We start from the raw sequence: 22,971 nt of genomic DNA, 5'->3' as shown, positions 1-22,971 counted from the left end.
TTAGATTTGGATTTCATTAAACTATAATATGAATATATTAAAAATGTGCACAGCAATGGTCAATTTTTAAATATTATATTTTGATTGAATTGTTAACTGTGCAATTCAATCACTGTTCACCCAACAGGAAATTGGATCATGTTATTGATCCACAAGTGAGCCATTTTCCTCCACTGATTGTGTTACATCACAATCAAACAGGAGTATGTGACAACAGCAACAGATAAAAAGAAGCACCATGGTAAGAAAATATGTTTATTCACTCTTTACAAAACAATGCAAAATATACAATTTGCCTTTCAGTTTAAGATTTGCGTAGGCAATTCATTGACGGCGTATTAATATGCAGGTCCACTTCAGTGCATGCTCAGTTTGTCCTTCAGAGTCAAGTACTGCAGGGGAGATCAAAAGACAGAAAAATAATTCAGCATGTAAAGTGATTCTCAAATCTTTCTACAAACAAAAAACTAATGACTTATGTTAGTGGGAAAATTCATTTTGAAATGAATAAATATTTACTGTCTTCCCCGCAAAAGATTGTCCACTGTACAACAGCGAGGTCAAACCGACCTTGGTGTGAAAAAAAGGCCGCTGGTGGTCATTAAATAAATAACGCAACTGACTTACTGAGGCACCATAAATGTCACCGTAGTAAATCTCCAGCGCCGGCCTCGTGGTGGAAGGCCAACGTTGATTAAATGAAGGGAAATACTACATCAGCGGCTCACCTTTTTCCTGCTGTCAATGGCCTGCTGCAGCCACAGCAGCTCCATGGTCAGGGCGTCTCTATGGCAACGCAGGGTCTCCGGAGTAGCAGGCACCACCTGGGCCAAGCGGTCCCGTGGCGAACCTTGAGGTGACAAATTATTTATGCTATTATATGGAGATATTTTACAGTTTATTCATTCCCCCCCTCAATTTATTCAAGTGTGAATACTTTAACCATCTCTGCAAATGACACAGGGTTACCTTTAAGAGGAAGACTGTCCATGCTACTCCAGATGGAGGTGGAGTCCAATGTGCTCTCCAGGACCTCTTCAGAGTTCATGTACGGACCTGCCTCAAGAACATGGCTGCTTTGTAAACACCCCTCAGTTTGTTGTTTAACCCCTGAGTCGTATTTCTGCACTTCCGTTGTCTGCAGACGATGACTACTAGCTTCAGACAACGGTACTACGTCTCCCGCTCCTGGATTCTGCGAGCAGGCTCCAACAGCTGATTCTGGAACTTTCCTGGGTCGGGGGTCATCCTGGAAAAAAAGGAGGCATGAGAAAGGTGCAAGACAGTGGATAAATCAGAATTTATTACAGGTAGACTTGCCGTGTCTGTGAAGTAGGGGGTGGGGATGATGGCGTCCCTCCACCCTAAGTGGGCTAAAGTGCCATCTATCTCTTTCACGACCTCCTCAAAGTCCACCCGTGCATGACGCAGCTCAGCTCTCACCAAATGTCCGCGTGCGCGAGCCTGCGTGAACACATAGAACAGCTGATCAAGTTTTGAATACAAGGTGTAATTCTCCTAGATTTATATTTAGTATGACAGTAAACTTTAACTTGGAATAGCATTAAACAGTAAGGAGGAGCTGCAAGGAGGTTAAAGGTCAAGGCCAATGATTTTTGACCTCCTCACAGGCTATTAATGGCGTCACGTCATGTAGCCGGAAGCTGAGCTGATTACGGTCGAGGTGCTTGCCTATTAATAGCCCCATCAAATTAAATAATTATCACATACATATGCATTAATTAGTACATCTAGCCAACAAATCAACTCGCACTACACACGAGGGCGATGCTAACAACAGCTAGCATCGATTTTGGTTTGCCACAGCGGGATTGCCAAACGTAACGGAAAGGTAGTGCCATGATCGCCGCCGTGTTAAAAAAAAACTTTGCTGCTTTATCGTACGCGAGCAGAGAAATTAGCAACAAGGTTATTTATTACCTGCAAACGAACGAGTGTACGCTCCCAGTCAAGCCCGTGCATCACTATGGTAACATGACCTGACAGTGGGAAGCGGGAGCTTTGAATTTACTTCCGGTGTCATGTTAAAAGAATAAAGGTTATGTTAAAATTGTAACATTTCGCTGACGACTAATCGGTGTTAGGATTGTTTTATTGTTTGTTTCATATAGTAATTATAAACCTTATGATTGTTTTATTTATTGTTTCATATAGTAATTATAAACCTTATGAACCAAAATAATTGATAAAACATATAACCGGATGTGCTCGAGAGTATCAACCTTTATATTCTGGAAAACGTGAACCGGAACTAGCCAATTGTTTGCATCTTCTGATAGCAATGGCTGTCTCACTCGCCAACCTCCTAAAAGTTTTATTTAGGACATAACTCGAGGAAATGAGCTCTTCTTCTAACCAGAGGACTTTATTTCAGACGTGGGGTGCGTCTGTAACTCCAACTAACCTCGTTCGGCCTGCAAATGAAAAAAAGAAAGTCGCTGGTTCGCGCAAAGCGAGCCAAAGAAATCTTGCCCCAAACCCACTCTGGGCTGAGCTTGGACCAAGAGACGCTCAAAAAGAGAGAAGTCAAACAGCAGAAATTCCCAAAGCTTCTCTTGATGATGAAGACGACGACGATCTCATGATTATTGCAGTCACTGAAGCCGAAGACAACCTACAAAAAAATAATGTCAGCTCACTCCAAGATCAGATGCACCTGCCTTCCACTCCATTATTTGGGAACGTCACTTATCCAGACTTCCCTGGTTTTGACAGCTCCTCTGCAACAGTTTGGATTTATCCTACTAACTTCCCGATTAGGGATTACCAACTCAACATATCAAAGGCCGCATTGTTCCAAAACACATTAGTATGCCTCCCCACAGGTTTGGGGAAGACATTCATCGCGGCGGTTGTGATGTACAACTTTTATCGTTGGTATCCAGCTGGGAAGATCATCTTCATGGCCCCCACCAAGCCACTGGTGGCGCAGCAGATTGAGGCTTGCTACAAAGTGATGGGCATCCCTCAGGGTCACATGGCTGAGCTGACTGGTACAGCACTCACCTGCCATATTTGTGCTTCAGTTGATAAAGTTGTTTTCATGTGTAGAATATTCCAAGCATTTTGGTAAAAAAAAAAAACACCTATCCACATTTTGGGTTATTTCTGGGACACCCCCTGAGATGCCACAAAATGCCAAAGCCCAAAATGGGAATTGGTGTCAAGGAAGTATGATTAAACACTTCATCACAACGGGGAAATAAGCCCTTATTGAGTTTAGCCCAGGTCATCCCAGGAAGTTACAAAAAAAATCAAAGTAATAACTATCGTCTTGTGTTTCCGCAGGCACCACAGCGGCCCAGCAGAGGCAGGAAATGTGGCGCTCCAAGCGTGTCTTCTTCCTCACGCCTCAAGTGATGATGAATGACCTGTCCAGAGACACATGCCCGGCCCGGCAAGTCAAGTGTGTGGTGATCGACGAGGCCCACAAGGCACAGGGAAACCATGCCTACTGTCAGGTACACAGACATTGGACGTCACAAATTGTGGGCCAGTTATAGTTCAACCTTCCTGCCATTTTTATAGAACTTTCATTGGTTGCTAGACAATTGCTGGGCACATGAAGAGAATGTTTGGATGCTGTTTCACTGTAGCAGGCACCATGTTCTTGTTCATTCAGGTAATCAGACAGCTCAGCGGTCAAACTCTGCAGTTCCGCGTCTTAGCACTTAGCGCCACTCCAGGGGGGAACAAAGAGGTAAGGTTTCAATCCTTGTCTTTTCACAACCAATTGTGACACCCATAATAACCAAGTGTTCTCTCCTTGCAGTCGGTGCAGTCTGTGATCTCCAATCTGCTCATCTCCCATATCGAGCTGCGCTTGGAAGAAAGCCCTGACATCATGGCTCATTCGCACCAGCGTAGCGTGGAAAAAATGGTGGTGCCGCTTGGGGAGGTTCTGGCTGCTCAGCAGGCTCGCTACTTGCAGGTAGGGCTCCATGCCACATGTCATATTTGTGTGTGTGATGACAAAAGTGTCATTCGGTGTACAGTACTTCTATTTTGGTGTTTTGCTGCCCTCTAGTGGTCACTTTCTGTATGGTCAGTAATTGACTTTCCAGTGGCCTTTTTTACATGTCATTTAGTGTTTGTGTGTGATTTACATGCTATGTATTGTATTGAAATGAAAGGCAGAGCTTAGATGTGACGTCATGGGAGCATATAGCCTCTTTTAGTCATCAGGTTTACCAGTAATCTTGTAGTCAATTATCAGTAAGTATCGGTTTCGAGTTCACCTTGACTGAAGCCGTTGTGTGCTTTATGGTTGAGTGGGGTGTGTCCACCTTTTGTTGGCAACATTTGATCTAAAAGAAAGGGAGAGATTTTTCTTGAGGGACAGGACTTGGACTGCACATTTCACTTGAACAAAAATTCCGCTTGAGCAAAATGCGATTGAGACTGTCAGAGGTGTGCATTTACGATTGTGTTGCAGTTGTGTAAAGGGTATTGTGACGATGATTATGGGAAGTGTTTATTTACTTTTGTCCGCCATTGCTATTGTACAATGTGGTGAATGGGAGCTTGTTTTGCAAAAAAGTTAAATCACCAATATCAAGTTAAAGCCACATTGAGTCAACTCGCTTGGTACTGTGCTGTCGGAAAAAAATGTTACATAAACAAATTACATAATACGGCATAATAAAAACCAGACCTGTTTTTGATTTTTCAAAGACAAGAGACAAGCCCATGTTTATTGATGAAAATAAAACCACAGTAGCACTCTGCTGTTGCACTTTTATGTTCACAGTACAGCACACAATTAGCCTTTTGACTAAAATAAGCAAACATGGAGGTTGGATGTTCACACACACACGACCAGGATCACAAAGGGGGAGTAACACTCGCATTGTGTATCCTGACTTTGAATCACCTCCACTCACAGTCACGATGTGAAAAAGAACATCTTTGGATTTTTGTTAATAGACACTTGGGCAAACATGTTTGTTAATAATAATAATAATTTTTGAGGAAATGAATGTTTCTTTATTCTATTTCATAGAATCTCTTCAACATAAAATCTTTTAAGCACAGCTGGTGGATTGGTTAGTTTAATCTGAAAATATATTGAAAATATACACATACTCTTTGCAGATATTTCAGCACCAATTTGCAAGGGAAAACATAAGCAACCCTTCTCCCCATGGTTACCCTTGTTTTTAAGTGGTAGCGATATTTATTTATAGTTTTTCATAGAACATTACAAACAACATTTTGCTTTCCTTGTGGTCTAAGACGTCAGCGCCACATCTGGTTGCAACCTTTCTACTCATCGGCAGCGGTGGTGGTTGTTGCGGTACAGTAGTGAGATGTACACACTAACACAAAGTAGCATGTTTGCGGGCAAAAAAAAAAGATTCCCGGGTGGCGAAAACACGAGGAATGCGATGTGTTTAAGTGCTTCTGATTGTCGTTGAGCAGTAGAGTTTGGTTTGTACACACGCAGACAATATCTTTCATTCTCACTTTCATTCAGGTAGTTTATTATTGGCATTACGGGCAAGCTGTATGCTGCTTCCCCCACGCAAGCACTATCGAGTTTAATGGAACAGAAACGGTTCACTGATTGGTTGTGAGGTACTCTGTTAATGAATCCAATCATCTCGTAAAACCGTTTAACCTGCAGTAGTCCCGAGATTTGCACAATGAAACAAGTGCGTCAACACTTTACACACTTGACATCACAAGTCAGCGAGCTAAAATGCGACAAAGAAGCAGTGCTACGGACAAAAACGGAGCACGATTAGGCGATACGTCCACGACTGAGGATAATTTAGCGGCTTGGATACAGCACCTCCAAGGGTTTGACTATAGCATGAGTGAATGTGAAGTGCACCGGCCCGATGGGGCGGCGATTAAGAATGGACGATGTTGCACCTGAGAGCTGTGAGGAGTCTTGCGAGGCTCAAAACGGTTTGGGGTGGAATGCTGCCGGGAACCTCGTTCCGCCTTGCCCCCGTCAAGGGCGTTCCAGGAACCAGATCTCGTTCTGGCGCTGGCTGTGCGCCGGGTTAGTGTAGCCAGCCACAATGAAGGAGTCGTTCACGCACACGCTGGGCGACTCGAGAATCTCGGCCATGCTGTTGATCTGATCCACGATGGTTAACTCGTTTGTGGGGCCGGAGAAGGGCCTGCGGTAGGTAACGTGACAGAACATTGACGCAAATGTCGATCGTTTCCTACAGTCAGATTGCCGAGGCCCACCTTGTGTACACAATAGCCGCGGGCCAGATCTCGATAACGATGTCGCTGTCGTGAGGTTGAGGCGGCTGCGCCTGGTGGTGGGTGGGCAGGTAGTATGCTACGGTCACTCCCTGGGCGATGGCCGATTGGTTCTGGTCGGTGCGCACCACGGTCACGATGGGCAGCGACATACCCAGGTAGTCGCCTACACGGAAAATACAATCTCGTCAGCCAGCGACATATAGCTTTTGGATCAAGTTGTGTTGAAACTCACCCGAGGAGTTCTGCTGGCAGATGTATCTCATTATCCTCATGAAGCCGTAGCAGATGCTCTGTTCGTACGTCTCCTCGCTCATTGTTATGCAGGCCCAGTGGCCCTTTTCATAATGGCGCTTCTCATATAGCAGCTCCCCGCACTACAACAGAAAAGCTATTATCACGTCCGTTCGGTAATAATTTGAGATTTTTTTTCATTCGTTGCAGCTTTCCTAACTGCTGACGACACTGTGTAGGAAAGCCAATCACAATGACCTAATTTTCTTTGCCCAAGTCCGGTGTTGTCTGAAGCGGGCAATACTTGTTGAAAACGACTCATTAAGACAAAAGGTGAGATTTGGCACAGGTAGATTTGAGATTGTCTTTGCACAGCAACCGTGTCTGATTTTTAATTCACCCTCTTGGGCTAGAGCTCCGTAACTGTCCTTTGTTTAAACGCAATTCTCCTGCCATGTTTCTATGTCCTAAATTAACTCAAGTTAAACCAATTAGCCAACTTTATTTATATGGTCCCCGAGGGGCTTTAAGTGGCTTACTGCACTGGGAACACGACCTCTTAAGAAGATAAAAGTCGGAAGGAATGCATTCCACTAAATGAATGTAATAACACTATTATAATTATGATAATAGCAATTATTATAATAGCAAAAAAGAATGTGTTCAAAAGATATTGTCTTCAGTACCTTACAAGGCTTGTTAAGTATTAGTTAAGTTGGTGAAACCAGTCGGGTGCATACCTTCTCTTTCCGTGACAGGAGAGTGAAAGGGATGTGTTCTCTGTTACTGCGCCCATTATTATTGGTGGTTAGCTGTTGAATGGGTTCGGCCATTTCTGCAATAGAAAAACAACACATTAGTCAGCCAACAAAGAAAATTCCAAATTGTTCCATATTCATGAGCAAATAAATTAAGCTCACGGCCTTTTAGGATTTGTTTAGTACAATTGTGACTTGTCGTCTGGATGTTTCAACAGCGCTAGTTGCAATTCACTTTGCATTGATGCTGTGTGTGTGTTGAATATCTTTAAAAATAAATCTTTTTTTTTTTTTTAAATATAGTTTCTGATACTGGTAGTGGGTGAAAGTTGAAACCTTTTCTGAGCTCGGGGCTGCTGTTCTTATTCCTTTATTTCAACAGTGGTTTGACCCATCAACTTCTCCAGGCTTAAATGAGAAAAACACGCGGAGTTCACATGGTTTGTGTGTGTGTTGTGGCTGGTCTGAGAAGGCTGCCAGATGGGCAGAGTAGTGTGCCAAGGCATCACGTGGAGTGATGTTTATTAGAGGTGACGCAAAGGCACTGATTAAAGCTGCCCATTGCCAGCTATGGACCAGAATTGACGCACAGGTCCATGCCGTGGCCACATATGAAACGCCGTAGCAACGATTAAAAAAAACTAGTCCGGTTTACCGACTGACCTGTAAGAATTTAACGATGAGAATAGAACTCCATTGCCTGAAATTAAAAAAAAACGACGTACCAAAAAAAAGCAAGGACCAATTCAATCAAATCAATATGTGGAGAGGATAACTAGGTCACATGGATCTGCTGCATTAGCGCCACCAAATCTATCGAAGTGACAATAGCAACGTGTTTTTCGGAAGAAATCGACGTGTGTTTGACTCAGTCATGCATTCTCAAAGGCATATCATCTGTTGCTATGGCAGCAACACACTTGAGATACAGTCAACGGTCACGACACATGCTTTGCTTCTTCGGCTTAAAGCGACGCTCACGTCACATCCAATTTAAAGCTAAGCGGGTGCTCAACTCGACTCGGAATCAAACGGGAAGAATTGAATCGACACTTTTTCACTTCAACGGCAGACTAAACTTGATCGAAGGGCATCCAAGTGGCTGTCTTAGTTGCGACTTCCTTTTTGGCAGATTAATTTAGTGTAACTATTAGGGACAGATTGGTCCACTTAAGTTCTCAATGATATCCAAGTGTTATGTCAACAAGTGGCTAATCAGGTTTTTAGCTTAGGGAGAAACATCTCATTTTGCTGCCTTCAAAACAAGTACTTCTGCTTTCAACCACACCTCCGCAGTCGTAAAAAATGAACCTGCATCACTTTGTTTTAATAAACCAAGTGATAACTTTAGATGGTTGTCTACTGGTTCACCACACCGAGTTTCGATACGTTCCTGCTGATTTGCATTTGAAATATCCCATGCATGTTTGCGGGAGATCATGACAAAGCGCAGAACGTTTTGCCTGTCCTCTGTGCTGTATTTACATGCAAGACTTAGCGGGCAGCCACGTACTGACCAGTATGCGCCCGAGGTAGATAAGCTCTCCCTGAAGCAGAAAGCTCCAGCAAGCCATTTTGTGCTAAATCCGCAATTAGTGCTGTGCTCGGAGGGCAGCGGATGTGCACTGGTGTGTTGTTGAGTTTCTCACTGATCAACAGCCAAGGACTGTCTGACAATTTCTTTTTTTTTTTGTGGTAACAATATTTAAGATTCAGATGATACTTTTCAGACTTTGTTTTGGAATTTGTCATATCTGCTTAGAGGACATGTTCATCAGTTTTACCTGAAAATCCGAATCTAGTTCAGCTTTGCTGATTACGCGCACTAAGGACATGTTGATCAGTTTTACCTGAAAATCCAAATCTAGTTCAGCTTTGCCGATTACACGCACAAGAATTCGTGATTGTAATCAATGAACAGGTTGACGTCAAACATGGCCCTAACCACAGGATAATCAGGTTAAGCTTTGAGACATCTGAGAGGTCAGACCTTTGCTGAATTGCAAATGCTAGATTGTTGGTTTGTGTGTAAACATTCTTAGGCTGTAACAGTGCACGATGCTGTGCACTTTTTATAAGCACTAATATAATTATGTTAATACATAAAAGTGCCAGACACTGTCACTCAAAACAAAATTAATACTATAAAATTAATATTAAGTAATGACATTATTATTATTAAATTAACATTAATTCATATTACTTAATTCATTAATTAATATTAATAACCAGGAGGATATTGTGAAGCTCAAAAGTAAAATATCAAATGTGAGTGTTTTGTTGTTTTGAACAAGACGACTCAAGTTGCTTTCATATAAAAAGGTTACTGCAAAGATTTCATGGGACAGTAAAATGAATAAAACGACCCCAAAAACTTTACTATGATGTTTTAACACTACAAGAGGTTTATAGACTCGTTTTAAAAGTTAAACAACAAAGTATTGCTTTCAAGTATGACTCCAGGCTACTTTAGAGTCTTATGATCGCAAACTATTAGTTAGCCGCTTCTTACACTCCGTAATAACACGTTAATATGCGTTCAAGTGCAAAAAGTCGCATTTTAACACAATTCACAATGCATTCCGGTCCTGTCGGAACATATTGGTTGGTGTGAAGTTGAGTCAAAGTAATTGAACTTTACAGGGCGTCACTTCACTTGTTGTTTTCACCTGGCTGCAAGGCATGAAGCCATAGCTAAGCTGATCGTGTCACAACGTTCCTTTATTGCCTCTATAAAGTAAGTTAAGGTTTGTTTTATTTATTTTTACCCTTTGCAACTTCCACTTGGTGTCCCCTGGCTACGTCCTGCCAGTAGTGCAGCAGTCGGTCGGGGTCGTCGTCCTCGTCCTCCAGGCTTCCGTTGCCGGAGTCGGACATCTGGTCCTCGGAGAAAGACTCCAGGTCCTCCAGCGTGATCATGCCGCCGCCACCACCGCCGTCGCTCGGGCCGTTGCCACCACCTCCACCGCCATTCATTTGACAGCCACCTCGGTCCATTTTTTTCGTAGCGATGACAAAAAAAAAAAAAATCTCAAGAGTTGTCGGATAACGTTGCGCTAAAATGTAAAATCGGACGATTTTTTTTCTCCCTTTTGTGCAGCGCGTGTCCTGTTTAGGATCACGGCCGCTTGTGCGTCAACCAGTTGGAATCTACGCAACTGTTCATGGGCACATTTAGTCATTACAAAAATAATCAGGTCGTCACTACGTTGTATACGTCGTTAACTTATAATATATGTTCCTTAAAATAGTGACCGCACTCTTCTGTTTTGCTTCTACAGGGGAGAATCGGTGAATGCGATGTTTATAGGAGACGAGGCACACCACGTGACTCCTAGCCTTACCACGCCCTCATCTACGCGCTTCTGCCGAGACGATAAATAGTGCGTACCGAACAACACGGGCCATTTGAACGTCGCGTCTGTCATTTTATTGAACTAAGTGTAAAAAAAAAAAAAACATTGACCAGAGGCTAATTGTCACAGAGCCACGAAATGACATTAAAGTGAGAATAACCAGTCATAGTATGCATTATTATTGTTATTGTTATTATTAACCTGTATATTAACAAATATGTAAGTGTGCGTGTGTTGTGTTCAAGATCGTGGTATCAAGAAGTACCAATCTTGAGTCCCAATAGTAGTGCGTGTACATTAAAATTAAAGGTACCGTTTGTTTTGTAGTCAAAATTTCATGTACACTTGGCTCACAGCTAATGAATGTTATCTGAAATATTTCCAGTATAATTAATAGAGGCTTTTTTTGGGGAATTTATTTGGAAATTAAAACAATTTAGTCAGCTGGTGTCACAAAATGGCCGTATTGTACTTAAGAGGTTCTGCCAAATTGTAATATTTTGTAGTGTCTGAGAGCGGACAATCGAGGTCTTTGTTTGAGCATAATAAACAAAGTTGAACTTGAGCAGGCACTCGGCAGGATTTTGATCAGTCTGATTTGCGGCGCTGCGACAACCAGCCACCATGTTGCACACTTCCACAGGCACGTAGTGGGGGACATTATATAATCCTCTACAGTCTGCGGGGGAGTTTCCATGTACAGTAAAAATGCGTGGGCGCGCATTTACTGTAATAATCTTTGTTGCTGAGTTTGTTGACACACGAAGCCTGACAATAACTATGTAAATTGATAACTGCGGCAAGATAATCATTGGTGTGCCAAGATGAACGTCATCAATGTGACGGGCTTCATTGTACGAGTGGGGATGGAGAGTTTATTTATCTTTTTAGTTGACCTTAGGAACTCGCACACGCACACACACACACACACACACACACGCGCTTCATTGTTGACATGCGGAGTTCAGCCATGAGCAGGTTCTGTTATTAATAGCAGCCCACGGAGAAGCTTTTTTCGCACATTCTTCACGTCACTTAACTCCATGCCCCTCAACCAATCAGCTGCAGCTCCTACACACAGACACACACACACACACACACACACACTACAATGCTTTCCTGTTCACTGCCCCCATCGCCAGTCCTCCTATATTTTTACCTCATATCGACTTTTATCCTATGTTTTATATAGTCCATAAATAAATCACGTTGGAAGAAAATTAATAATGTAAATCTTAATAAATCATTTCGACAGTTCAAATTTTTTCCCCAGGCGTCAAATTGGATATTGAAAATCATTTGTAAAGAAATATTATGCCAGCACCTCCGGCCCTCCCTGTGCGGAGTTTGCATGTTCTCCCCGAGCCCGCGTGGGTTTTCTCCGGGCACTCCGGTTTCCTCCCACATCCCAAAAACATGCTTGGTAGGCCGATTGATCACTCCAAATTGTCCCTAGGTGTGAGTGCGAGTGCGAATGGTTGTTTGTCTCTGTGTGCCCTGCGATTGGCTGGCAACCGGTTCAGGGTGTCCCCCGCCTACTGTCCGATGACGGCTGGGATAGGCTCCAGCACGCCCGCGACCCCCGTGGGGACTAAGCGGTTCAGAAAATGGATGGATGGATGGATATTATGCCAGCACACAGTAAACAAGGCTCAATCCCAGTAAGATGTTTTACTCCTAGTGTGTACGAGCAGATTAGATGATATGCGATATATTCGCTGCTGGTTTTCGTGAAAGGTCAACGGAAATTAATGGTTGTAATTCAACCTTTTGCCTTTGTCGTGTAAAGCTAGCATCTTGATTGAGCCCTCTGACAAGCATGCTGAGATTTGCCAAGTGGCTCAGTTTTCTCATCCAAATCAAAACATGATCACTATCCTGCCATTTCTGGGAAATGCACAGCTGGTAGTTTTCACCATCTAGAAAGTCTACACACCCCTGGTCAAATAGCTGATTTAAATCATTGAAATCATTAAATCACCATTTATATGACCTTTAACCTAGAGGAATAGCAACTTATTTTCTAAGACAAAAATGATTTTACAGTTGGACATTTTATTTTGAAAAAATATTTTTTTTTTTACATAATTCGCCCTGGAGCACATTCAATGTGAAAAACAAATTGTATATTTTCTCGGCGTCAATTTGACATGCAGTATTTATTCATTCATTATCATGCACTGTGATTAAAGTGTGTATAACATATGAGACAATTCATTTCCTCATCACTTGTAGCTGCTGCACTCCATTTTAGTGTGTTACCCAGTATGTGTTGAGTTACTTGGTTTCTAGGGCAACATCTCACCATTAGCCAAATTGAAATTCTAACGACTGTCCTATTGCTGTGAATAGATAGTTTTCCGTGTGACACATTGCTCATTATCCGCTTGATTTTATTCCAAAATGAGGGCAGTGAAAAAAAATCTCCTGTCGCCCAAATGCTATTAGTTGTCTATTGTTGGAAACGGAATAAAATTGGACAGTGTAAGATTGCGTTCGTAAATAACAGAAGCACATGTGTGTGTGTATGATCAAGCATGTGTGAAATCACTTCCCTGCTTTGTCTCTTCTTGTCAGTGAAGAAGCACTGGCAGGAAATGGCCAATTATGCTGACCTACATGCTGCTTTTCTGTGTGTGTGTCTCCACCAGGTGCTGGAGAAGTTCATGTCTCGTCTGGTCCTGAATCGAGTGATGGCCCACAAGGATCTTCAGAGTCTCTGCAAGTACCAGCTCATCCTTGCCAGGGACCAGTTCCGAAAAAATCCCCCAACTCATATCAAGGTAAATGAAGCAATCAGTAAGAGACATCGGCATCATCATGAAACTTTTTCTTTTTTTTCTTCAATTTATTTTCAATGATTAATTTTCACTGAAGTCCTGCCAGTTTGTTTTTCCGCCACAGTCGTCTTATGTACCCACATGTTATGCCCGCAGAGAGCACAGCAGGGAATGCTGGAGGGCGACTTTGCCCTTTGCATTAGCTTGTATCATGGCTATGAGCTACTCATGCAGATGGGACTCAGGTCACTCTTCTTTTACGTCCAGGGCATCATGGATGGGTCCAGAGGTACCCCCCCACCTCCATCCTTCTGCCAGAAGCGTTATCGTTACATTGACGTTTATTGTTTTAAATCTCTTTCCTCTGTTTTAGAATTGTCCCGAGTCAGGAACGAGCTGCAGAGGACTCCCGTTTTCATGGACCTTTATCACGAGATGGAAGCAAAGTTTGGGAAGCCACCTGGTATATAATAGGCTTTTCTTTTTGAAACATATCAGATTTAACACATGGCTTTTTATTTGAATAATTACATCTTCTAATATTTCACACCCGTAGGCTCCGATGAACCTTTCATTTACGGTCACCCCAAGCTGCAGAAACTAGAGGACGTGGTGCTGCAACACTTCCGCTTGTTGGTCCAAAACGCGTCCGACAATAATGGTAATTTGCTCGTGGCATATCAGTTCACCCATGTGGGAAATTTATTTCAGCTGTTTAATGCCGTGAAATTATCTCCCAGGTTCGGGTGCGCAGGAAGTGAGCACGCGGGTGATGATTTTTTCGTCGTTCCGTGATAGCGTGCAGGAGATCGCTTCCATGTTGAACCGCCACAGCCCGCTGATCAGAGTCATGACATTCATGGGGCAAGCGTCGGCAGGGAAAGGAGTCAAAGGTTTTACTCAGAAGGAGCAGCAGCTGGAGGTGGAGACCTTTATTGGCGTCACATCTAATCACATCCAATAAAAACCATGATGTTTTAAGGCATCATCATCAAGATGAAAATATAAAAATATATATTTTTTGGGTTTCGTATGAATAGGTAGTGAACAGGTTCCGTCAGGGAGGCTTCAACACGCTGGTGTCCACCTGCGTAGGGGAGGAAGGGCTGGACATCGGTGAGGTTGACCTCATCGTGTGCTTCGACGCGCAAAAGAATCCCATCCGCCTCGTGCAGCGCATGGGCCGCACTGGACGGAAGAGGCAAGGACGCATTGTGGTTATCCTGGCAGAGGGACGCGAAGAAAGGGTTTGTATTTTAGTCCTGAACGTCAAAATGTGTTGTGTTATTTTTCCATAACGCATTAACCTGACCTTAAATTTGCTCTTCCTCAAAGACGTACAACCAGAGCCAGAGCAACAAACGCAGTCTGTTGAAGTCCATCGTAGGCAACAAAAGTGCCTTCCACATGTACCCCAACAGTCCCCGCATGCTGCCCGACTGCATCACCCCCGCTTTGCATAAGATGCACATCACCTCCGGCCAGTTTGACCACCGGGACAGCAACAAGAGGTCTACAACGGTCCGCCGTTCCTTCGCCCAAGATCGGGCCTCACTCATCCACCCACAAAACCTCCGTGAGTGATTTTTGGTGATTTGAGCTTCTGCTGAAAAGTTTGCAGTTTCGAATTGAGTGTGTTTTTTTTTTTTTCTTGTGGCAGTTTGTCAGGAGGGAGCTGCTTCCGGAGCTTTCTTGAGCAACACAGAATATTCTCTGTGGGTGTCTACCATGAAGCTGGCTGAAAATGAACCTCAACCAACCTTGAGGCAATCATCAAACTTCATGTCTCTACCAAATTATGGACCACCTCCGGTATTTTTCTTTTCATTTATTTTTTTAAACTCTACTTGTGAGTAACCCAACTTGACATGTTTTTATCTGGATGCAAAAATATTTAAAAAAAAACAAGCATTTGAACACAAACTGTGGAGCAACACATGTAGACATACAATAATACCGATTTTATATTTCAAAGGAGGACGCAGCCAGAGACGCAACTGTGAGAGAGCTTTCCCTTTCGGAATGGAGGCACTGGCAACATCGAGCATTTCCAACCCATGTGGTCGATCACTCCCTGCGCTGCCAGCATTTCACAAACGTGATGCAGCTCGTCGACAGCATGCGGGAAGAAAACGAGGTGGGTTGTTGTGTGAAATAGTCCTTCAAACAATAACACATTCGATCTCGTGACTGTTTTATAAATCGATCATGTGACATTGAGGCATGGAGAACCAGATATTTGTCTCACAAAATCAACTTGTGTAAGTAAGCTGGGAATAGAGCAGAGTTGCGATAGTATTTTTTTTTCTTTTTCATAAACACTAACTTTTTTGAAAGGCATCAGCTGAGTTCCATCAGAGCGTACGGGTTTAATTTGGGTTAAGTAACCAGTCATTCTTCTGATCTGGAAGGCAAATTCTTGGCCTGACAAACGGGTTCTGTGGTTTTTCCACATCTTGATTCAAATGGTAATAATGAGTCATTTGTATTTTTTTCCCCCCCTCATTCAAGTAAACAAACTTATGTTGTTTGGACAATTAGTTGCAGGGTTTTTACTCGTATGCTAAAAGGCATGTTGGGTCATCAGAGGTACCGCTAAAAACTTGTCATCAGATCGGTTGTTATCGTCTTACATGACACTCGCAGCATACTTAAATCCTTGATAATAGCTCGGTCCTGAAATTCCACATCGGATTTAATCACACGGCTGCTTTGTTACTCGCCACCCGATGTTTGTTTAAGTACCTCGAGTATCTCCAATTGCAGTAACATAACAGTCCAGAAGATCGGGCCATCGATAAGTCGGCCGGATCGGTCCGAATTCCAGAAATTGGGTCAGGGATTATGATAAAGCCCACTTTTTTTTGTTCCCATAGCGAGTCTTGTCTAAACAAGGGATTGAAGCAAGGTAGCCCACCTGTCCAAACAAAACGGTTAGCAGTGTCTGGGAAAGTGGCACACTTTAATTTAGGCCAGCATTTTATTAGCAAAACTATAAAGGCACATAGTTGTGAATTTAGTTTGTGGAATTTGGGGAGTAGAATCAAAATAAGCAGGTCGTTTTCATTTAAAGGAAATGATCATTTCCTGATTATTTATTCTATTTTGCTTTGTGTTTAACTGTGATTAATAAAAAAAAAAATTAACGTTAGCCATGGCTTACTTCCACAGCTGGAGTTTGCAAGGCCTTCTGACCTTTTGCTCCAGAAACACTATTGCGTGTCCAAAATGTTCCAACTTTTCTGATTTCCCCGCTTTAAATCCCGCTGACACACTTTGCTGCTTCGCTCTTTGAAAGCTTCCAGAAGTTGTTTTTCCAGTCATTTTCTGTCTGGCCCGGGCCAAGAAGCAAATAGCGCACGCTGTTTTCCTCAACCCGCTGTCACGCTCTTCTTTGTGACGAGGAGACGCAGGTCGTTCAGACAGACGGGCCTCCTCGCTTGTGGTTATGCAATCCTCCGAAGCGTTACATAAATCCAGGAAGCTGGATCTGGGTCAGGCTTTGGTGACCTAGATAGGGAGGAGAAGGAGATGGAAAGAGCTCAGGAATTTGAGAGAATTGAGATTTTATAATTAGCAATTTGAAAGGATGACATTTTAAAATTAGTACTTAATTGTATTGTGATAAGATCATTATAAAGTTATTTTGTTGTTGACATGAATTGAGTCAATTAAGTGACTACTTTTAGCACAGTCACACAATTGATACTCTTGTGACGTTCAGATAACAACAATAATTAATGATAATTTTAAATTGTATACAACTCTTAGAAATTAGCCATTGGAAATCAGATAGTGCTTATGAATTGTGCAAATTTCGGAACGTGTGATTGTAGTCATGGGAGCATCAAACTTCTTGGAGATGCTCCTGGTGCCTTCACCTTCTACATGCTCATGTCTAACAAGTCGTCTCCACGTCCTCCGGTTTTTCTTACTACTGTGTTTCCAACAGCACAGTGACTACTTTATGACCGACTGCTTACAAGTTTGACGACAATCATCAGAAGACACACCTTGCTTAAACACGTCTTTATCGTAAGATATATTTTTAGTCTTTCCTCGACGGGTTTCCCCTCAGGACCTGTTTCATTTTTCGTTTGTTTTTGTTCCTCCTGAACCACAAAAGTTCGATTTTTCAATCATTTGAATTGAATTTTCATCCAATTTGAATTTACTCTCATTATTACCATTTCTAGCAACTTTCCAACAATTTTACAGTGTGTTACCATTAAAAGATGCCGGTTTACGTTCTCGTTAAACATATTTGCAAAAAAAGAAAGTATTCTGACCATCAATTTATTTAGGTCATTGTGTTCGTGATAATTGTTATTTATATTCATAGATCGGCCACTCCATTTTACAACATACCAGCACTGAAAAATTTATTAATTTAGACTGCAAGTGGTAGAAATTCATCAAAACGATGCAATCGAGGTAAAGGTGTGGTAAATCCAATGTGGCATGTTGTGCTGTTTGTGTAGTTACAGCGTTACACAAGCATCACTAATTTAGAGTTGTCAAACTGTTTCAGTGGGCGGGGATTTAATCTTGTATTATTAGTTTCGGCATGTACAACGTTCCAGAGGATGGGCATTACAAAAGTAAAAAATACCTCTGTACAATTACGCCCTTTTGCTATCTCAATTAGGGAAACCCCTAGCTATAATTCATTGAGGACATCAATCCAAACAGGAAGTAAGCCACAGTTGACGTTCACTGGTTTTCGAATTGATAACATCAACTTTTCGACCGTCGCAACCCCGCATTTCCAAGGGCACCTTTGATTTTGCTCTGTCCTCACGACGGGCAGCTTCCTCCTGCTGTTTGTCAGTTGATCGGCACCCTGCCGCCTCTGGGGAGGGTGCCACTTCCAACAGATTGCTTCCAGGTGGAGGACTTTGACTGACAGATTTTTGGCAATAACCCCGTCAGGCTTATGAAATCTAAACAACACGGAAACGGCGGCCTTATGTAAAAGTCATTTCAGTCCCATCTTGTTTGCAGCTTCATCTGCTTCCTAGTTTGATCGTTATGGAGATAGCGCATGTACTAATAAAGTAGATGAACCGTCAGCGTGGCCAAGAAGTCCAGAGGTTGATCGTATTCACGTTTGCTTCTCCGCAGGGCGACTGCGCTTACGAGAAGGAGTTATTATCTTATCGCAATAAAGCTGACACAGACGGCCGTCAGAAAAAGATTCAGAAAAACATCTGCTCAAAAACTAAGAAGAAATCAGTGGCTGCTTTGGAACGCCAAGAAAGGAACAAAGAAGAGAAGAATGCTCAAACGTTAGTCGAGAAACGGACGCCTCGTATTGATCTGTTCTTTGCACCTCAATTAATCAACGAGGAGCCGGTCCTCATTGTTGAAGATGACAAGAAAAATGATTCACCTAAGGCTGAGGAGGTGCGGGACGGTGAAGATGCTGAACTTCAGGCTATGTTCTATCTCCCCAAATGGGATTCCTGGCCTTCCGCTTCTGTCATCCCGGGGAGAGACCAGAACCTAAACGCCATCCGGGACAACGTTGCCGAGCTCCTGTCCCGATCCCCGCCGCCTTCCGCGGATTTAGACACGCTCACGGTGGACTCGATCCACCCTCCTCATCCCGATCCTCCTCAGCCGTTCCACGTCAGCTTTACCCTGGATGTCGATGAAGATGATGAAGTCATGGCGAGTCATTCTGATAACGCTGGGTCAGATCTAAACGTGCCTCCGGGAGATGAGGAGGAATTCCGTAAGCAACTGATGTCTGTCAGTAGTCCAACCTGGGATGAGGTCTTTGAGGATGGTGGCGCAAATGAAGATAAAACACACGAGCAGAGTGCAGGGGAGGAAACAAATGCGGACTCAAAAACAAATGAACAGGCTGCGTGGGAAGAAGACCTAGATGACAGCATGGACCTGTTTGGTGACGATGAAGCCTTCCTGCAGATGACTATCCCAGACATCCACACCTCCAAAAATCATGACACATCTCGGACCTCGCCTAGTGTGGAGGACATCGTTACCAGCTCAGTGGCTCCCTTGGAGACATGTGACACAGGAATTAAACATACAGTGGTGTCAAAAAGTGTGGAGTTGTCTGACAGCTTGGACTTTCCTGTCAATTTTGACCTTGGCTATTCCCTGGAGGACTCAGAGGAGGAAGAAGACGCCATGCCATTGAACACCAGCTTTCCACGACCTCCAGCTTCCTTGCAGGAGGCTTCGCCATGTGTAAACATCCATTCGTCAACACCTTACAGCTTTCACAGGCCTGCTGCACCTTCATCCAGCACCAAGTTCTCCACACCTCAGATGATCTCAGAGAGGAAGACCACTCATCTCATGTCGCCGTTGACGTCCAAAGGCCCGGTATCATCGGGTTCTACAGGGCCTCGCGCCGTTCGCCTCTTTCGCAATACTCTGAAACGAAAACGACCAGAAGATGGCCCAACTTCAGCAGTCGAACCAAAGGACGATTCTGACGCCCATCGAGGTTTGTTTATTTATCCTAAAGGCTTGGAAGCTTCCAGATATAATTGCCAGGGATGTGTAGACTTTTTATATTCCCTGTATATGGTCCCTATTACATGATGTTGCGGTTGAAAGCTTTTATTTTGTCGACGTACAAATGTTTTTTTTTCTTTTAGCGGAGTGCATTTTAGACAGCGATGATGACGTTGTTGTCCACAAGAGAAGACATGGCAACAAGGTCAAGCCTTTGTCGTCGCCAGAGGCAGCGGTGAGAAAACCCCCGCACACAACTTCATTCAATCAGTAAATGTTGTTCGAAATAGGTGCAAAGAAGCAGAAGTCAGAAACATCCAGTTGTCATGGCAACCGGTGTATTGGATAACTCCGTGGTTAGAATGTTATGGCAGAGCAGGTACTATTGATGGGCTTTTAATTTACGTGTCTTCAATGTGTATTTTTTTTTTTGTCTTCTAGTCCATCATCGTCTCTGATGCCGACTCGCCACTTGTGAGGAAGAAACGTGTGACGGCATTAAACATAGTGAGATAGTCTTTGTTAGTCACGGCACCATGTCAATTCATTCAAACCTTCTGAACCCTTTTTGTCACCCGTCTCTCCAGTCTGAAGACGACGACGATTTCCAGAGCGAGCGTGTGCCCGCATGCAAAAAAGCGATACGGCCAATCCAGCAAATCAACACCAAGGTTTTACTCACTTTTGTGTAATAAGAAACAACCTTCAAATGTCACCTTGTGCTTCTTAAATGCCATCTTTATAATTAATAGCTAATAATTAATTGTTTGTGTTTCTCTCAAAGCGCAACAAATGTCAAAAGGGCCGTGAGTTCCTGGATGAAGAAGCAGTGCTGTCGGAGGACGAGGAGGGCGCAGGGGTTTCGTCCGACGAGGATGACGGAAAAGAGCAGAACCGCTCTCTCGATGGCTTTGTGGTTGACAATACGCACTTGTCTCAGGGACTAAATGGTATTTACTGACAAAATACTTTGCCTTGTCTTAATACTTTTGCATCCCTTCTGACACTCGTCTCTTTTCCATTAGACTCTGAAATGCGCGGGATATACTTGAAGTCTGTGCAAAGCCCAATCGTCGGTGGAAGGTATAAAATGTCCTACAAAAACCTTCATAACCAAGACATCTTCTCCCAGGTACTACGGCATACTCGAGTGTGTATTATAATGACATCCGAGTGACTATAGGATTTCGTTTGCAGGTGCCCGAGCAGGACGAAACCTACAAAGAAGATAGTTTTGTGGTGGGAAGCCAAGAGGAAGTGGAGGAGGAAGTGGAGAGCTCTGAGGAAGCCGTGGAACTGATGCCGGAGGACTCGTACGTGGACGGGAGGAGGCAATACGCCACGCGGCGCCGTGTCTTCTTGCAGAAAGCCAGAGCCAAAACCGGCGCTTCGACGAGCGTGGCCGGATGTCGGGCGCAGCCGAGGAGCAAGCGTGGCCGTGTTCTGCGCTTGGTAGATTCAAGCGAGGAGGAGGAAGGGGTAGATGGTTCGGAACCACCCAAGCCTATCAAACATTTGCCACAACAGAAGTCCTCCTCTTTGACTTCCTTAACCATATCCAAGGTCAGCGGGGGACAGAGGGAAGAACAGCAACGAGAGAGGTAACTTCTGGAGAACAGTGGTTAAATCACCAGAGGCAACAAAACACTACATTAGCAAATCACGTAATGCTTGGTTCCTCCTGCAGGGGTCGCCAGAGGATAGAAAACCAACATGCCCTTTCGGACCAGCTGGACTTTGAAACGTCAAAGTCACTTGATGTATCCAAACAGCCTCAGGTAAAAAAAAAAAAAAAAAAAAAAGTGGTCCTTTGCTGCCATCATGTGGCATCAATAGGCAACTACATTAACGTAAACTACACTATACGTATCCAGGAGCCTCCGTCCGCCACCCCAGATCCTGTCAGGGCCGGTCCGTCCATCACAGAGACTTCGATCTGCATCCTGGTGGACAGTCGCTGCCTCAGCGGCAGTGTGGAACTCGTGACCAGCTTACGGCAGCATCACAGCGCCACCGTCCACGTGTGCTCTCTGGACGGGAACTACTTTGTCGTCAGCGCCCGCATGGCCGTGGAGAGGCACGCCCAATCGGATCTGGCGTCCCTCCAAAACCGCAAGCGACTGGCCGAAAGATTGAGTAGCGTGCAGGAGCACTTTGAGCGCATTTGTTTGATTGTGGAGAAGGACCGAATCAAGCCAGGTCAGCCTCATGAGTGTAGTTTAGGTTTCACACCACTTATTTTTTGGTAAAACTTACGACAATGTTTGTGTTCCAGGTGAGACGACCCGTTCCTTCCAGCGCACGCGCTGCTTCGACAGTACCCTGTCGGCCTTGGTACGGACCGGCGTGCGGTTGCTGTGGAGCGACGGCCCCCAACAGAGCGCCGCCTTGCTGGTCGAGCTGGCGCGACTGGAACAACGCAAGGGGCATGCCGTCGCTCTGCCCTCCTCGGAGCTGAGCGGGCGGCAGGACCTCCACTTCTACTTAAGCCTGCCCTCCGTCAATTATGTCCACGCTCTCAACATGAGCCGCCGCTTCGGATCCGTGGCCCAGCTCGTCAATAGGTAAACTGATTAGCTGCCCGGTAGCAAATTAGTGTCTCAACTTTCCTGTTTGGTTGTGCAGCTCAGTGGAAAGCCTGGAGCACGAAGGCGGCATGAGTAGAGCGAGGGCCGAGGAGATCTATCGCTTCCTGCACTACAGCTGCGACTCCTTCCTCGTGGACCAAGCGGGAAAGTCCCGGGAGACGGTAACGCACACCATCAGGATCTGATTGCCGAAAGGCGTCATATCGTTACAGCTGCTGCTTTTTGATCTAAAACCGATCAAGTTTTTGCACCTCGAGCGACAACCGGATAAAGCTCAAAACGTTTGCACAACCCACCCATGTAGAGTAACAGCCGTTCTATTTATTTTACCGAGTTATTTTTAAAATGTTGGGAGCTGCTTGCGCTGAAAGGAACTCAACATTTAACACAAGAATATTTTGTCTGGACAAAAATATGGATGATTATGTTTACAGCTATCCGAATGTAAATTTCAGTACATGAATTTCAAAAAAATATGTTTTATAAAAACTAGTGTACCATATATACGTATGTAATGTGT

The 22,971-nt window shown here is 43.9% G+C and overlaps 3 protein-coding genes and 1 long non-coding RNA gene across 4 annotated transcripts; 1 reads left to right on the top strand and 3 right to left on the bottom strand.

The window, feature by feature from the left end:
- Window positions 1–241: 241 nt before the first annotated feature.
- Window positions 242–2,038, bottom strand: iqcc (IQ motif containing C). The gene is made up of 5 exons (XM_049739575.1): window positions 1,942–2,038; window positions 1,321–1,464; window positions 970–1,249; window positions 729–850; window positions 242–392 (listed from the first exon to the last, which is right to left on the bottom strand). The coding sequence occupies exons 1-5, from the start codon at window positions 1,981–1,983 to the stop codon at window positions 357–359; spliced, it is 624 nt and encodes a 207-aa protein (XP_049595532.1). The 5' UTR covers window positions 1,984–2,038; the 3' UTR covers window positions 242–356.
- Window positions 2,039–2,355: 317 nt separating this feature from the next.
- Window positions 2,356–22,953, top strand: fancm (FA complementation group M). The gene is made up of 24 exons (XM_049739578.2): window positions 2,356–3,014; window positions 3,310–3,482; window positions 3,644–3,721; window positions 3,794–3,952; window positions 13,243–13,374; window positions 13,528–13,660; window positions 13,745–13,834; window positions 13,928–14,032; window positions 14,112–14,293; window positions 14,412–14,618; window positions 14,707–14,947; window positions 15,032–15,183; window positions 15,347–15,508; window positions 18,496–19,852; window positions 20,007–20,098; window positions 20,305–20,370; window positions 20,451–20,534; window positions 20,648–20,813; window positions 20,889–20,995; window positions 21,061–21,464; window positions 21,551–21,641; window positions 21,738–22,062; window positions 22,139–22,427; window positions 22,489–22,953. Exons 1-24 carry the CDS (start codon window positions 2,360–2,362, stop codon window positions 22,634–22,636), a joined length of 5,598 nt encoding a protein of 1,865 aa, XP_049595535.1. The 5' UTR covers window positions 2,356–2,359; the 3' UTR covers window positions 22,637–22,953.
- Window positions 4,679–10,545, bottom strand: soul3 (heme-binding protein soul3). Its single transcript, XM_049739570.2, has 5 exons — window positions 10,004–10,545; window positions 7,218–7,312; window positions 6,479–6,620; window positions 6,226–6,409; window positions 4,679–6,152 (listed from the first exon to the last, which is right to left on the bottom strand). Exons 1-5 carry the CDS (start codon window positions 10,230–10,232, stop codon window positions 5,981–5,983), a joined length of 822 nt encoding a protein of 273 aa, XP_049595527.1. The 5' UTR covers window positions 10,233–10,545; the 3' UTR covers window positions 4,679–5,980.
- On the bottom strand, window positions 15,185–19,222 carry LOC125980470 (uncharacterized). The gene is made up of 4 exons (XR_007485661.2): window positions 19,085–19,222; window positions 18,764–19,014; window positions 18,150–18,314; window positions 15,185–16,881 (listed from the first exon to the last, which is right to left on the bottom strand). It is a non-coding gene; the product is annotated as an uncharacterized lncRNA (long non-coding RNA).
- Window positions 22,954–22,971: the final 18 nt, after the last annotated feature.

Source organism: Syngnathus scovelli, chromosome 14, assembly GCF_024217435.2.
Source record: "Syngnathus scovelli strain Florida chromosome 14, RoL_Ssco_1.2, whole genome shotgun sequence".
NCBI classification, from domain to species: domain Eukaryota; kingdom Metazoa; phylum Chordata; class Actinopteri; order Syngnathiformes; family Syngnathidae; genus Syngnathus; species Syngnathus scovelli.
Note: the sequence above shows the minus strand (reverse complement) of the source record. Positions and strands in the feature narration are given on the sequence as shown.

Coding starts and splice junctions, on each gene's coding strand:
- iqcc (XM_049739575.1), bottom strand. CDS start 1,983: ATGCACGGGCTTGACTGGGAGCGTACACTCGTTCGTTTGCAG. Junction 851..969: donor GGACAGTCTTCCTCTTAAAG/GTAACCCTGTGT, acceptor TGTCACCTCAAG/GTTCGCCACGGGACCGCTTG. Junction 393..728: donor CCATTGACAGCAGGAAAAAG/GTGAGCCGCTGA, acceptor TCTCCCCTGCAG/TACTTGACTCTGAAGGACAA.
- fancm (XM_049739578.2), top strand. CDS start 2,360: ATGAGCTCTTCTTCTAACCAGAGGACTTTATTTCAGACGTGGGGTGCG. Junction 3,483..3,643: donor GAAACCATGCCTACTGTCAG/GTACACAGACAT, acceptor TTGTTCATTCAG/GTAATCAGACAGCTCAGCGG. Junction 13,375..13,527: donor ATCCCCCAACTCATATCAAG/GTAAATGAAGCA, acceptor TTATGCCCGCAG/AGAGCACAGCAGGGAATGCT.
- soul3 (XM_049739570.2), bottom strand. CDS start 10,232: ATGGACCGAGGTGGCTGTCAAATGAATGGCGGTGGAGGTGGTGGCAAC. Junction 7,313..10,003: donor CCAAGTGGAAGTTGCAAAGG/GTAAAAATAAAT, acceptor TTTCTATTGCAG/AAATGGCCGAACCCATTCAA. Junction 6,621..7,217: donor TCCTGTCACGGAAAGAGAAG/GTATGCACCCGA, acceptor TTTCTGTTGTAG/TGCGGGGAGCTGCTATATGA.